Genomic DNA, 16,916 nt, shown 5'->3' on the forward strand with positions numbered 1-16,916 from the left:
GCACCAAGGTTCTTTGCCTAACCTCTATGGACCAAGACCTCTATGGACCAGGGTGGTAGCATGAGTGTAGGCATCCTGAGCCCAACCTTGTGAATTTGGGCTCAAGCGTGGGACACTAGTCATGGGCATTGAGGTCTTGGGCCCAGCTCTTTAGACTTGAGCCTGGCCTCAATGAATTTGGGCTGGCTCCAATGGACTTAGCTGAGGCATCTAGACCTAGGCCCGCTATCAAGAATTTGCGAATGGGTGTTGAGGTGTTCAAGCACATGGTCCCTGATTTAAATGCCAATGTTTAATCATATTATTTTCATAAATTTAAGAATAGGCTTTTTGTCAACTAAGAGACAATTTTTCGTCAATTCATTTTTCTAAATAATCTGAACACTAATAAATGAGAAAATATTTTTCTAAAAAAGATTTTGCAAAACAAACTAAGACCAAATTTAATTCCAATTGAATTGCAATGCAGGACCTTTAAAATTTTAATATACAATTTTAAATTAAGAACCACTGCGTCATTTCTAAATAATATGTTCATTCGAAGAAAACACAAACCCATCGAATAAGAATCTAACTAAAGCTTATTTTGACAAGACATGTGTGGATTGTGAAAAGGCCGTGTGATAGTTATTACCACTTGAATGTGCATATGAAGAAAAGAAACACATAGCCGCAAAACATGAGGGAACAAGAAAGTTGAAAATCCCATGGAATATACTCTGACTGACCCCACTCCAAACACTGCCACGAGATAAGTGCCGCATTATCTTGATAAAATGAAATTAAATAAACTTAAATTCATGCATCACCGGACAGAAATTATAACAAAATTGAAAATCCGGAGTGAACATGAATTTTACTCTTATGGAATCTATAGTAGATCCAACTATTTATTATTATGATATTAACTTAATTCAGAGAAATGAAATTTGATAGCTAATGAATTTTACTGACAAGGAAGAAAAACGGGATGACTAATCCTGCTACAGGTCCCAAACCATGGGTTACATTAAGAGAACAAAAAGATACAAGTATTGAGCTCTATACTTTAGATGATTATAGCAAGTTCTTGTATTAAAAAAAGAAGAAGATATAATCAACATTATGGACTGAAATTCAAGTAGTCACACAGCAATGTCAGGGCATTTGCAAGCTAGCTAGAGAGTAGTAAGCTCCTCCAGGACCCTTAGCCAACAAAGAAGAGTGAGTCCCTTTCTCCACCAATTTGCCCTTCTCCAACACTGCAATCACATCACAATTGCGGATGGTGCTCAACCTATGAGCAACCACCACACTAGTCCTGCCCACCATCAAGCCCTCCAATGCATCTTGCACTGTCCTCTCCGATTGCCCGTCGAGCGCGCTCGTCGCCTCGTCCAGCAATAACACGCTCGGGTCCTTCAGTATGGCCCGAGCAATGGCGATGCGCTGCTTTTGGCCGCCAGAGAGTTGCACGCCTCTGTCGCCGCACCAGGTGTTGTACCCGTCCTTTAATCCCGAGATGAAGCCATGTGCGTTTGCTGCTTTAGCGGCTTCGATGATCTCCGTCTCATCGATTGCACGGGAAACACCGTAGATGATGTTCTCCTTCACACTGCTAGCAAATAGTGCTGGCTCCTGGCTGACCAAGGCTATGTGCTGTCTCAGAGATCGGAGATGATATGATTTTATTTCTCGGCCGTCAACCTTGATCGTCCCTCGAAGTGGATCGTAGAATCTTTCGATCAGGCCGATGATGGTCGATTTCCCGGACCCGCTTTGACCTACCAACGCTGTCGACTTCCCCGCCTCGATATCGATAGAGAAGTCCTTTAGGATCATTGCATCGGGCCTAGCTGGATAAGCAAAGTCCACATCACGAACTTCCACATGGCCCGATATCTTTTCAGGTTTGAGGCCTCGTGGGTCGTCAGGCTCGATGTTCGTTTCACGGTCCAAGACTGCGAAGACAGACTTCATGGCATCCGAGCCCCTGGCGATGTCGGTGGTCATGCTTCCAGCATCGGCGATGACCTTCCCAGTGGTGATCAAAATCGGGAAAGTCTGAAAAACCTCTTTGAAGGTGATGTAGCCCTGCGATACCAACTTCCCGCCGTACCAAAAGTCGAAAGCCCATGTGCACTTGGTAAGGCACTGGGATGCACCAAGCCCGAACCCAGCAAACCATGACTGCCTCTTGTTCTCTCTCAGCGGGCCTTCTTGGGCCTTGCTCAGCATCTTCAGGATTCTTTCTTGGGAAGAGAAGGCAGTGATTATTCTGTGGTTGGACACTGCTTCAGCAGCCAACTTGCTGCACTCATTCTGTGCTTCAATGGCCTTCTGCGACATGCCCTTGAGCAGGGATTTTCTTCCATAAAAGCAGACAATGATGAGCGGCTCGATGGCTATCATGACAATGGCAAGCCTCCACGCAATCAGTAGTCCCATTATGCAGGCTATGGTTGCTGCTGAGATGGCTTGTACAAGGAGAGACATTTGGTCGCCTACTAAGGATCTCACCTGCAACAATTATGTTGTTTGATGATAAACAAGCATATTCAAATGGCAACAATTCTCATGAAGCTTTCCATGAAATGAAAACATCTCGAATTACATGACGTACCACATTGGCATCTTTGGCAAGTCTAGAGCAAACGGCGCCACTCGAGTTCTCATCTTGATCGAACCAACCGACCTCAAAAGTCAGAATCTTCGCTAGCATCATCTGGCGGATCCGCTTAGTCAAATACTCCCCAACATAGGCGAAATTGTAGTGTTGAGCCGTGTTGATCAGCAAGGAGAACACGAAGAACCCTGCAAAGCACAGTGTGTACGTCCTTGTCTTCTCCTTAATTTCATTATGATCTGTCAGGAAGAAGACCGATATCATCGACCCCATCAAGAAAGCGAACACCGGTTGAATGGCACCACATAAGACTGAGAGTGCTAGTATGAACAAAATAAAGGAGTTAGGGAAGAGAATAAGAACACAGAAATTATAGTGGTTCGGCTTAATCCAAGCCTACGTCCACTCTCCCACGATAACAGCCTTCTTGGCTGGATTCCACTATGCAATCAACAAGAGATTACAACTCCGAGTGCAAATACTTAGTAGATCACACTATCTCACTAAGTCACTCTCTTGGTATTTCTCTCACGATTACAAACGTTTAAGCTCTCAAGAGACAAGTATATGATCTAAAGTCGCTTAGACTTTGGAATTATAAATTCTACGCTCCGTCTCTTACTTGCTCATCGGTCCATGATCTTCTTAAATACTCCTCCACTTCCAAACTACCGTTGGACAGCATCCCGGAGAATCGTCTTCCAATATACCCATTGGACAGCTCTCCGTATCTTAGAAGATTTGGTAGCCGTTGAGTGACAAAGGTAGAATCCCAAATTGATTCCGATCGCCCATACAAACGAAATCTTGGTTTCCATAAGTAAAGCTTCTTCGTATAGAAAGATCTTGTCTTCAATCAAATCAATCTTGATGTGGAATCCAAACCGGATCACTAGCCGTTGTATGATTGGGCTTGAGTTACGATTCATTGAATCTGGATGTAAAGTCTGAGTCTTGAGACTTTACAATATGAGTCTTGAGACTTTACAATCTGAGTCTCTAGACTTTACAATCTGGGTCTGTAGACTTTACAATCTGTACCCAGTTCAGCTTCAGCATAGAGTCTATCTTCTGGTTCAGCTTCAAGATAGAGTCTGTCTTCTGGTTCATCATTCACGTTCAATCTGGAATTAGTCAGAGTTGACAGACTTCTAAGGTAGAACAGACTTTGATACTAAAGTCTGGCGGTCTTCAGACTTTGAGTCTTGAGTCTGGCAGTCTTCAGACTTTGAGTCTTGAGTCTGGCAGTCTTCAGACTTTGATAATATCCTTTACATGTTCTATTATCTGCATGGTCTATTACTCAACCATCAAACATGTTAGTAGCCTTTGATTTATTTTGTCATCTTCAAAACATCATAAGGGATTTCCCTAACAAAGACCGCACTAACACATGCCGTGGCTACTTGTCTCCATTCCGGGCGACTGAAAGCTAATAATCTTCGAAGCAATGAAGTTTGGATTCTCTGGCCTTCTCTTGTGTTCCCTTTCCCTGTTGATTCTTGAATTGATTCTGCAATGTCAGCTGAGCTGAAGATGGAAGCAGTGGGATCGCTTGTAAAGTCGATTTTAGGAGAGTATGGTGACCTTGTGGTTGTGACCCGACTTTCGTCTTGAGTTCTCTTGCTCTCCGTTTGTTGAAGATGCACGAGGGAAGAATATATGCCTTCTTCACGTTGGATCAACTCTTGATGCGAGCCGGTTTCCATCACCTGCCCATTTTGGACAACAGCAATGACGTCGGCATTTTGGATGGTGGATAGCCGATGAGCGACGATGACGGTGGTTCGCCCAACCGCGACTTTTTCAAGGGCTTCTTGAACGATCCTTTCTGATTCCAAGTCCAAAGCGCTGGTTGCCTCATCAAGGAGGAGAATTCGAGGGGATTTGATTATAGCTCTTGCAATGGCAATTCTCTGCTTCTGTCCTCCAGACATTTGAATGCCTCTTTCTCCAACCTATCAACATGTATTTTACGCATACGATCATTATTGAAATATCGCCATAAAGAGCCATAGGTGTAATTGAATACTCCAGACGGACTTAGAAAAAACCGACAGAAAACCCGAATTCAAAATGCACCTGCGTATCATATCGCTGAGGCAATTGAGAGATGAAATTATGTGCATTGGAAGCTTTGGCTGCTTCAACTACCTCTTCCATGGTGGCATCTTCCTTACCAAAGAGGATGTTCTCCTTTATGGTGGTGGCAAATAATGTCGGCTCTTGGCTCACCAAGCCCATCTGCGACCTTAACCACTTAAGCTGCAACTTATCAATGGGAACTCCATCCAGAAGGATTTCTCCATTGAGAGGATCATAATACCTTTGCAGTAAAGAGATGACCGTAGATTTCCCAGAACCGCTGCTGCCCACAAGAGCAACCGACTTTCCCGCTGGTATCGTCACGCAGAAGTCCCTGAAGATGAAGTTTTTAGGCCTCGACGGGTATGCAAACTCCACGTGCTTGAATTCGATTTCACCGGAAACTTTCTCGATGATCTTCCCTTCCATGTTGTCGGTATCGATCTTGGGGACTCGATTGATCAACTCCGCGATACGATCCACTGCAGAGATGGCTTCAGCAAAGTACTTCAAATTCGATAAACCGGCGCCAAATGCTCTATTAGTTAAAGGGCACTAATTAGTAAGTTATTCATGATAAAAGTGCATCAATTATTGGCTCCATGCACCAGACACGCCATATTTATTATAATGCGAAAGATTAGAAAGGAATGAAGGTTCCTCATCAATCAAAAAGTTCCTGGCAAAAAAAAAAAAAAGTAATGTGTCGATACTCACAATCCCCCGACGGCTAAGCCAGCTCCGACGGCATAAACAGTACCGCCCTTTGCGCCGTGGTACATGACCATTCTGCTACCATAGTAAGCCATGAATGCCCAGATCCCAAACACAACCCCGTTGCTCCCAACGGCCAGGCCTTTGGCCAAGCCCTGCTTCAACCCCAATCGGACCGACCCTTCAAGCGCTCCAGAGAAATCGCTCATGGTCTTGCTCTCGCCCACGAAGGCATAAACTGTTCTGACGAAGGATATGCCCTGTTCTGCAACTGTGCCTGCCTTGTTGTACTCTTCCCCGACTCTTCTTGCTAGTCCCATTAGAGTCCTTCCGTAGATCAAGCCAGGGATTACGAGGAGCACCACGAAGGGAAAGCCCACAAGGGCAAGTCTCCACTGCAGGAGGAACGCTGCTACATAGCTCCCAATGAATGTGGACGTGTTCATCAAAAAGTTTGGCACCTGAAAATATCCACACACACAAGTAAAATTACTATAGTAATGTCATGGTTATATCTATATGGAATTTTATCTCTTGATCACTCCTTTTCTTTTCTGAGGACATTGGCAATGAACTGAAGGGGCTCCCGACCGCTAGGTCCATTAGTGTCAAATTTTGATTATTTCCCATCATACTGTGTATGATTTCACGCAAACAACATGTTAGATCATTATAATTTCACCATATAATTACCATGCCGTTAAAAAAAGTTGCAATACTTTGAGATTAGGTGTATTTGGATTAACTTTTCTCGAAAGACAATATCAATAGTTGTTAAATGAATTTTGCTCTGTTTTAACTTTACTTTTTATTGATGTGGTTAAAAATTGGATCGCTCGTTACCTTGTCACTAAGAGCATCTTCGATCACGAGGGTATCGTTGGAAACACTCGTGATGACCTCGGACGTGCTGGTGACGTTCAAGTCGAAATAGCCTACGTCCTGCCTTAGCACTGCTTTCAGATACGTGGACCTCATCCGTGAGGCTTGCCTCTCGCCCGTTCTCGTCCAACAGTACCCCTCTGATAATAAAAAAGACATTGAAAGATGGAAATCTTATGAAGATGAGATCACGAATAGTGCATATGTATCTTGTGAATTTAATAATTACGTTGTGGTTGCCGCAGACGAAAAAGCTCACCTAGAAAAGCAGCGACGAATAGTGCACAAGCCACGTAGACCAGGGACAATGCATTCTGCAACCACCCCACAAAAATTGCCAAAAGGGAAACTCCACGTCAACTTTTCTCTACCGTTTTTCCTCCAAAATAATAAATAAATAAATAAATACTAATTTCAAAAGGCACTTATTATTGATCTTGAGTCCTTAACTCAAAAGCAAATACGTTACCTTGTTGATGACATGCGTGAATTGATCTTTGTCTAGAGATGGCGCATCGCCTATATTATTCATGAGTCGGCTCGAAAGGAACAATACGAACGGGGTGGAGATGCCGTCGCCAACCGCCCCAAGAAGCCCCAGGGCCATCAGCCACTTGTCCGCGGCATCTGCGTGATTGAAAATGGACCTTACAGACCCAAAAATCTTCATCTTCTTCGCCTCCCAATGATGCTTTCAAGCGATGAGGATGAGCTCGTTTGAGAAATACATGGAATGGTTCGATATACCATGCGTGTATATATTGGGTTGAGGGAAAGCCCAGCACTTTGGGGGAAAAGTACAAGCACGAGTACGATTTTGTCACGCTAAAGCAAAGTCAAAACCTAGCTAGCACGTGTTCCCAGGGAGCGTCACTAGTGACGCTTAAGGACAATATTCCACCTTCCATCGTTCAGTGCTTGAAAGACGCCGCCCGATAAATGTGCGGGTCAATCATAACTTCTGCCCTAACCCGATCAGCGACTTGGAGTTTGATTAAGACAGTGTAATTGTCCGATTCAAAAATTTAAGTAAATATGTAAATGGAGATGAAATAATATTAGGTCCATATTAATCCCTTAGAACAGTGAGCCAGACTAAGGACGGCAAATGAAATTGATTCAGCCACCATGTCAAATTATCAAATCCGAAATTTCAGATTAATAAATAGTATAAACTCAAGAATCGAGATATTTAGTCAGGCTATTCAGTCTTTTTTTATGAGGTCTTGTTGTGAATATTGTCTTCATAATATTTTCCTAAAGGTTGTAAATGGTTGTCTTTTCTTTATCATTTTATAGCACAAAACAATTATAATAAAAAAGAAATAAGGAGAGGTCAAATTGGAGGCCCAGCAGTTACGGAATATACACATGGAGTTTCAGCCTCTCCCCGTTGAGCAAAGCAAATCAACAATCCATTTGAGATGGTGAAACTAATTTAGGAAAAGAGGATCCATCGTTCTTAATGGATAAGAGGATCATGTATCCAAACCTCCCATTGGACCATCACAGAGTTCGCAAACTGCTCCCGCTCACTGTGGCCGGCGTGGCGTGGCGGCTCCTAATATATTTCTGACTAAAAGACGTCGCACCTCGGATTGAGAACTTTCTTGGGCTTAAATTGAAGGGAAGCGTTGACACTAGAAAGTGATCTTCATGGGCTGCAACCAACCGATAAGACCCACCAAACTCCGTTAGACGGTTGGCCCGCGGATTTGGAGGGAATTTGTAGATGACCATAATTGCGGTTACCGACGGTCCGGCATCAGTTACAATTCGAGAACTAATGAGATCAGGGATAGACAAGTTGTTGAGGCACTCGCTGATACCAAGCTTCGACCATCCTGTGGATAATGCGATGTAGTTATTAGAAAACATTGCAAATGGCCCAGGAATAATTTAAATTTGAAATAATAACTATTACAACAGTTATCTACTCAGTCTAACTATAAATAGCCGACGACGGGATTATTGTAAAGGACGGGAAAAAAAACACTGCAAACAATACACATGTTACTTTTCCCTATTCATGATGCAGTTATCCTTTATTTGTCTTAGTCTTTTAAGTTAAATTGAATTTGTTGTCTCCTGTACCTATAGTTGTTGTCATTATAGTCGTCTTCTTTCCAACCCAATACAAAACCCGATACATATAAAAAAGACGAAGAGCCAACCTTCGGTAAAAAGTATTTTGTCGGGTAAGTCACCTTGGTACAAGCCGTGGGATTAAGTCTTTCACGTAGACAGAAGACCAGCATTGACACTTCTTGGATTTTGATAAAAGATGTTAGATTATTCGACTAAAAAATTTAAGTAAATAGGCGAAGGGGGGGTAAAATTTATAAGGTCCACATAAAATTCAATTGATTGATGATGTTGAATATTTTAATACCTCATCTCACGTGCGAACCAAATCAAGAACTGTGTGTGGAGCTGATGAGGGGAAACCTCACACGCAAGACAAAATTTAGGGCTAAATGTGATTGCCATACCATATTAAATTGTCATAATAAGTAGAGGGTCTAAATAAACTCATGATGCGAGGTTCTTTAATGATGACGTAGGATGAAAGTAGTCTTCCTAATATATTCCCGAGAGGTTGTAAATAGTTCTGTATTTTCTTTACGAATTTATACCCCAAATAATTTATTAATAAATAAATAAAAAGAGGTCAAACTGCAGGCCCAGCAGTTCGGAATATACAAGAAGTTTGAGCCTCTCCCCGCTGAGCAAAGCAAATCAAATCAAATCAACAATCCATTTGAGAAAGTGTATTTGATTAGGAAAGATCGTCCATCATTCTTAATGGTCAAGATCGAGCATCCAAATACACAGGCTCCCGCTCACAGCTTGAATGTAGCACTTTCTTTCGCCTAAATTAAAGGTGTTAGACATTTAAAGTTGACTGTACTAACATGTGCCAGTTGGAGGGTTGATAAAAGTCAGGCGGAATCACATGCTCATATCATTGGGATATTAACATATGATTAGCTATCAATGAGTCCAAAGGTTAGGACTCTATGATCGACAACAAGATAGGAAGCATTGACGTGATCAATTGTTGAAATATGGCAGCAGATATCAGATCACCACTTGAATAAAGCTGGCGGCAAGTTTTAATGAAAATATTTAGAATATTCTAAGAAGCGTCAAGGGAATGCGGAGTTGGAAAGCAGTTAATGCTCAGGTGCCTAGTCATGGAATTGGTTTTGATAAATCACGAAACATTAAAGCACAATCAAGGCAATTATAAAGGAAATGGGTGAGTTAGTTACTAAGAAAAGGGGATAAGCCTAAGGTTGGAAACAGTTACTAGAAGATAGACAACTTAATGATTATCAAATTTCTCTATAAATATCCCAGTTGTCCAATAGAGCAACTCTCAAACAACACATCAAATGTCATTACTTTATTTTTATATTATCATACTTTAGTTTCCTTAGTCATAACTTTTAAATTCCCATTGTTGATTAGATTTTGACGAGTATCTATATCTTGATGTACTAACATCAATTAAATTCCGGTATTGTATCTCCTATCCAACATCATTGATCGAATTCCAATGATATGCCATTTATTCAAATGCATTGTTGTTGATTGGATTTCAATAGTGCACTAGTATATATTTTAGCCGTATCGTTGATTAAATTACAGCATAGTTCAAACTTGATCCAAGAATTCATTACTCAATTGTAAGAGTTTTACAGTTCTATTTGAAATTAAAAATTTTATAATATTACATTTGATATTCTCCCTTCGGAATTGGTACAAAATCTTAGTCTCCTTTCAATAAAAGTTAAGAATAACTTTTTACAAAAGATATTTTGTTAACGAGAACAAAGCAGCGAATAAGAAGGAAAGTCACCTCAGCACAACCCGTGAAATTAGAAAACCCAAAATTTAAGGAAAACTGAAAGGAATCGAACTTTGCATCAATTACACGACCATCTCCTGAAACAATCTTTTTTAGGCGATCGAGTCCATGCTCCGTTACCATTCTAATCTTTGCATCGTGCGGTGGTAGATCCTGCACGAGGACATGAGATCACATCGGTAGAAGACCAGCATCGACACTGCAAATTCCCCCTTTTCTTTCCAGGCGACAATTCCAGTCGAGCAAAAACAGAGTCGCATCGTACTAGAATCTCAGTAAAAGCTTTACTCAGACACGACATTATGTGGTCCGTGAAATGACCATGCGATAATAATTGCTACCATTTAATTATGCATTTAAAATAATATAAAATTAAATTAAACTATGTATTGCAGCAAATCATGAGGGAAAAAAAACAAAAAAATTGTGTTGACCCTGCGTTGAAAAATCTTCTTCTTCACAAGACCAGCCCCAAAAATTTCACCTCCGCCTCGCATCAGAAACCAAGTGCTGCCTGAACGTCACAATGAAACTTTCGACTTTCTCGTTCAGCTCCTCGTCCGACAGCCCCTCGTAGGCTCCTGCTTGATCGTCCTCCCGTGCCGCATCTTGCTCCTCGGTCCCGCTCCGACCATCTTTTTCCTCGTAAACCGATTCCTCGCGCTCGCCACGTGCTCTTTCGACCGCCGGAGACCTGGAGCACCGCCGCGATTTTCTCTTCCTTTGCTGCTTCTTGGACGTCCGTTCCCCGTCATCCTCCGGTTCCGATTCTTGATTCTTTCGGCGGTGGCCCGGCGTCGTCGAGCTCGAGCGCCTGGAAGTAAAGAAGACGACCAGGAGGATGACGTTGAGGAGCACGAAGACCCACCACACGTGCCAGCATTGCTTCCCCAGGAAAGCGAGGACGGCGCGCTTCAGGCCCAGTACGGCGAGAGCGGTTCCGGCGGTGAAGAGCAGGGTCGGGACGGGGTCGTCGTCGAGCTCGCCGCCGCCGTCACCGCACTTCGTCGATCTCGCGGCGGAGCACATGAACAATCCCCTCTTGGCTTCTTCCATGGGTACTGCAGAATTCGCGCGCAAACTGTATGAATTTCGAGAGTGAAATCTTGAGGCCGTGCAGAAGACGATGCGGTGGGTGGGCGTGATTATATACGGGAGAGCGAATGGTGCGTGCGCTTCGATCATTTGATTGTGTCGAGGTGAATGAGGGACCAGCGTGGTTTAACCTTTGGAGGCGTGGCTGATGGTGTTGCCGCCGCAGGAGGAGACATCCCGACATGTCGCTGCTTTTGCAGGCACAGGCGCTCTAAAGGAGGTGAAAAAAAATGAGTAGAAATTCCTGCTGCTGTTGATGATTTGCCCTGGGAAAACGATTTGATTTTTAGCTGAATGGTCCAAGGACTTGATTTGAATTCACTAGACCTCGTTATTCAAGCCATGGAGTAATGCACGGAAATAGAATCATTTGGCATTCATTTCAAGAAACAAGTCAAATTGAAAGGTTCGGATATTCTTATATTATCATAATGAAATTAGCATAAATAATTCATACTAAAGTTTATGTATGTTAAATATGATATTGAGGTATGTGCAAATTAGTGTTGTGTGACGCCTGTTGTGTAGGTTTAGTAAGGAATAAAAAAAAATTATAATATAAGGTACACTAGTTACGAGAAAAGTTACAAACTTTGGTAATATAAATTAATGTCTCATGTCACGTATTAAAACATTACAAACACAAGTATAAGGAAAGGACCACATAGCTAGAGTCATTAAATCAATTGTTAATTAAAGCTTATCTTCTTGGTAAGGACGTTTTATGTCCTAATCTCTTGTGCATTTCGATATGGATTACATTGATCTATGTGTCATATATACAAATGGTTTCCATTGATCATCCAATATCCACGTTGCACTCAAATTCTCCCCCCATGTGTGTAGATTTATCTATTGCCTCAGATTTTTTTTTTTACTTTCGATGATTTGGTTAGATCAATAATTAGCGCCACAAATCCTAACAAAATAAGATTGATGAGGTTAGATGCAACTTGTTCATGTTATGTTATGTTCCTGTGTGGAACCCCTCACGAGAAGTACGTATTGCGAGGAAAGTGTTCACGTGCTAGGAAACAGGCATACCATTGTCAATCCAATGTCAAGAACAAACCCGTACTACACACCTAGTCTGATGGGTCCATACCGCGCCTCGTGACAATCAGTGAAATATGTGATGCTCAGGTTTTGCCCATCATCTACATGGCGTCGATGCAGGGGTGCCGGATCGGGCGGATTGTCACATTGCGTCCATCGGATGCCGACGGTACTAGTGATGACCAGGTCCCGTGGACCTGATCGGAAAAGACATCGACCAGCATGCTTCGTCAGGGAAGTGGAAGTCACGAAAAAAGCTCCCGTCCTTGTCCGTCAACCAAAAGCGAAGTCAAATGATGACATCTCTGAGCAGAATGTTTGCCGCAATGTGAAAAGGCAATGCGGTCAATTCGGCAACCCCCCGTCCGATGAAAACCAATATCTGGCAGAAACCCAAAGAGAAATAGCAACAGGATAAAGGCTCAACATAGCATCCCATGGCTGTCATGTCTGCTCTTAAGGAAATGGCAACAGGATGATCTATACGCAACCAATGCGAACAAAATTTACAATGCCACAGATCCCAGTCGTTTGTTCACAGCTCCTAAGAGTGCAAATGATTCCCAAAAATAATTTCTGACTGGAAATAACTTTTTCAATTTTTATTTACTGAACAAATTTACCAGTATAAATACACATTTGATAATGACATAATTTTTTTTAACTTGATCTCGGGTTTCTTAACTTGATCTGTTGGTTTCTGTTTCTCTGATTTCTGAAGATTGACCAATGAGGTATAGAGGCAGTCTTCACTCTGGATTAGCTCTTCGTGATTGCCGGTCTCTATCACTTGCCCATTCCAAATGACGGCAATATTATAGGCATGTCGTATAGTAGATAGCCGGTGAGCAATGATGATCTTTATGTGATCAATGGAAGCTCGATCGAGTGCTTCTTGGACGATTTTCTCTGATTCCGAGTCTAATGCACTCGTTGCTTCATCTAGGAGGAGGATCCTGGGTGCTTTGATGATTGCTCGCGCTATAGCTATTCTCTGCTTCTGCCCTCCTGACAATTGGATGCCCCTATCCCCTACCTGCTCAGACAACGCAACAAAATAGGTAGATGCAAGATCATTCCTGTGGAAAACTTTTAGTTCGTCATCGGTACCAGACTCAAGTCAGCAGGCACTTAGGGCATATAAAATACATACATCTAGGGAGAGGGAGAGAAGAGGGAAGGACCTGTGTATCGTACCCCCGAGGCAACTGGCTGATGAAGTCATGAGCATTCGAAGCCTTAGCAGCTTCAATTACCTCCTCCATCTTGGCATCCTCCTTGCCGAAGAGTATATTTTCCTTTATACTAGTCGCAAAGAGTGTTGGCTCTTGGTTCACTAGTCCCATCTGCGATCTAAGCCATTTAATTTGCAGCTTACTAATAGCAATCCCATCGAGGAGTATCTCTCCACAGAGAGGGTCGTAGAACCTCTGCAGGAGCCATATCACTGTGGATTTTCCCGAGCCACTGCCACCAACCAGAGCTAGAGTCTTTCCTGATGGGATCGTGAGAGAGAAGTCTCTGAATATGATGTTTTCAGGTCTTGACGGATATGAAAACTCGACGTGTCTAAATTCAATGTTTCCTTCCAAATTCTGTATGGTGTTCCCCTCCATGTTCTCTGGATCAATCACGGGCACTCTCTTCATCACCTCTGATATACGCTCACCTGCCGAAGATGCTTCTGAGAAGTACTTAAGGTTGGATAAAGCAGAACCCAATGCCCTTAAATCATTCAAGATAAGACCAAACAAGTCAGTATCGATTGCTTCTAAAACACGGCAAGAATGTGAGTAAAATTCGGGAGTGTAAAAGAAAGCCGCACACCACTTACATTCCGCCAAAAGTAATGGAAGTGCCAACAGCATAAACCGTTCCGCCTTTTTAACCATGGTACATGACCATCCTACTACCATAATATGCCATGAAAGACCAGATGGCAAACACGATACTGTTGCTTCCAATCGCCAACCCTTTCGCCAGGCCCTGCCTCAGCCCCAGCTTCACGGATCCTTCAAGAGCTTTAGAAAACTCGGAAAGCGTTTTGCTCTCACCGACAAAGGCATAAACCGTTCTGATGGAAGAAACCGCTTGTTCTGCTATCGTACCAGCCTTATTATACTCTTCCCTTTTCTTTCTTGCAATTATTATTAGAGTCCTCCCACATATCATGCCCGGGATTATGAGGAGCAGAGCAAAGGGGAACCCAACTATTGCCAGTCTCCACAACATCAGGAATGCCACTATGTAGCTCCCCACGAACAGCGACGCATTGACAAGAAAATTAGGGACCTACAATTTCAGTTTAGAAACACTTGGCTATTATATATAAAAGACGACATAACAGAGATTCAGCTTCTGAATTACGGACCTTCTCACTTAGGACGTCCTGAATCACGAGACCATCACTGGATACACTGGTGACGACCTCGGACGTGCTCATCACATGCATGTCGAAGTAGGTCACGTCTTGCCTGAGCACAGCTCTCAAGTATCTGGCTCTCATTCTTTGGGCTTGCCTCTCACCAGTCCTGGTCCAACAATACCCTTCTGCATACAATCATCATCACCATCATAGTTAGAACAAGTCCGACAAAATCTCAACTTTTCTTCAATTTCCAATTCCTTGCGTAGATAAAACAAAAAATACCCGAAAAGGGAACGCGAGAAACGGTTTGACGCACCTAGAAAACAAGCAAATAATAATCCACAGGCCATGCACAAGAGAACCAGTGCATTCTGCAGAAACACAATCCAGAGTGAGGGAAAGAGATCCATATTTCCTTGCTACGAGCTCGGATAGAGATGGTTGTGTGTACCTTGTTAATCTTGTGACAAAACATTTCAGGATCCAGAGAAGAAGCAGAGCCAATGTCGTTCATGAGCCGGCTGGTGACATAGAGCAAGAGGGGCGTAGAGAAGCCATCAGCGACCGCTCCAAAGAAGCCAAGACCCATCAAGCACTTGTCCACTCCATCTGCGTGCATGAATATGGAGCCTATGGACGACCACCCCTTCTTCTCCTCCTCCTCCTCCTCCTCAGCCACATTGCTCTGTCTCTCATTTCCCATTTTTGTTTTCCCAAGTTTCTTCCAGGAACAACTAACGTAAAGATTCTCAACTCTTCTGTTGATTAATTGAATGACTTTAAATGTTGCTTTGCCCGTTGCTTCTTCCTAGAATGACGGTGAACGATGAGATCAGAACCGAAGCTAAAGGGGTTGGCGGCGTCTGTTCTTGGCCAAAAGCAACCATTATTTATGATCTGCTCGCGGAGATGGAAGATTGATTGACTGTATTAAATTATTAATGCATGTCCGCGCAGATTCATAATTCAACTGGTCTCATGGCCCATGCCGGTAGTTGGAATGATCGCCAAATATGAGGCTTGGAACAAAAGAATTAGATTTCTCATTACCTTGAAGAAAAAAAATCGGATCTACACTCCAGAGAGGAGTCCACTCCAGACCTTACCAAGAAATGGGTTCACTTTATCTTGAAGAAAAAAATTAAATAAACTTAAATTGATGAATCACTGGACAGAATTGGCGACAAAAACTGAAAATCCAGTGTGAACATGGATTTTACTTTTGTGGCATCTAAAGTAGATCCACCAATCTATTATTATAAAATTAACTTGGTTCAGTAAAATCAATTCCGATAGATAACTAATTTTACTGATAATGAAGACAAACAGGAGGACTAATCCTGCTACAGGTCGCAAATGATGCGTTACATTTAGAGAACAAAAATATACAAGTATCAAGCTCTATACTTCAGGTGATTACTATGAAAAATTGGCCCATTAAACCCAACTCATTTCTCTTTTAAGCCCAAGCCCAAACCCAACCATTTGTCTATCTTCTTTATTAGCTAGAGCAAGTGGCTGAAAGAGAGAGAAAGAGAGAGAAAGAGAGACAGGGGACTCGGTGACAGAAACAGAGGGAAAAAGCGTCCGTGAAGAAGGAAAAGAAGAAAGGAAGAAGAGAGTACACGCATTCACGATCCGGACTCCACAACAAGCCGAATCAATTGAGAATTTCAACGCCGGGTAAGTATTCAAGCTGATTATTCATTTATTCAAAGTAATTTTGGAGGTTGAGACACAAATTTGGAATTATGTATATCTTGAACTATGAAGTTTGAATGATGAGTTTTTGAGCTATGATTTTTGTGGAAATGATAGTCTAGGCATTGTGTTGCTTTGGGGTTCGATTAAATTTGATTTTGAAGTACAGTTTGGTTGGAACAAATTTCAAAAGTTTCACATTTGAGTTATGCATAGCGGATAATTTGCATAGCGGAGAAAGATGGACGTTTGCTATAAATGAGTTTCATTGATGGCGCATGAGTGTTGTTTTATCTACAAATAAGCATAATTTAGTCGAATCGTTGGTTAGAGTAGCATATTACTTAGTTTTGGTATCATTTTCCATTAACTAATAGGTATACAAGTACTTTAACTCGAGTAACCACCATAGGCTAATTTTTTTACTTTCCCAGGTGAGTAATGTCATCTCATCTAAGAATTTTTTATCTCATGGTTTAAAATGATAAAGATTTCATATATTATGAGTTATGAATACATATTTTGTTGCATAAAAT

General features: G+C 42.2%; 2 protein-coding genes and 1 pseudogene across 2 annotated transcripts; all 3 read right to left on the minus strand.

Moving 5' to 3' along the window:
* Positions 1-988: 988 nt before the first annotated feature.
* On the minus strand, positions 989-6,994 carry LOC104419322 (ABC transporter B family member 15-like). The gene is made up of 8 exons (XM_039301444.1): positions 6,756-6,994; positions 6,546-6,600; positions 6,248-6,426; positions 5,408-5,865; positions 4,688-5,228; positions 3,993-4,563; positions 2,603-2,925; positions 989-2,499 (listed from the first exon to the last, which is right to left on the minus strand). The coding sequence occupies exons 1-8, from the start codon at positions 6,954-6,956 to the stop codon at positions 1,138-1,140; spliced, it is 3,690 nt and encodes a 1,229-aa protein (XP_039157378.1). The 5' UTR covers positions 6,957-6,994; the 3' UTR covers positions 989-1,137.
* Positions 6,995-10,414: 3,420 nt separating this feature from the next.
* LOC104419321 lies at positions 10,415-11,321 on the minus strand. The gene has a single exon (XM_010030951.3). The coding sequence runs from the start codon at positions 11,214-11,216 to the stop codon at positions 10,641-10,643; it is 576 nt and encodes a 191-aa protein (XP_010029253.2). The 5' UTR covers positions 11,217-11,321; the 3' UTR covers positions 10,415-10,640.
* Positions 11,322-12,600: 1,279 nt separating this feature from the next.
* LOC104420664 lies at positions 12,601-15,382 on the minus strand (annotated as a pseudogene).
* Positions 15,383-16,916: the final 1,534 nt, after the last annotated feature.

The sequence above is a fragment of the Eucalyptus grandis genome, chromosome 9, assembly GCF_016545825.1.
Source record: "Eucalyptus grandis isolate ANBG69807.140 chromosome 9, ASM1654582v1, whole genome shotgun sequence".
NCBI classification, from domain to species: domain Eukaryota; kingdom Viridiplantae; phylum Streptophyta; class Magnoliopsida; order Myrtales; family Myrtaceae; genus Eucalyptus; species Eucalyptus grandis.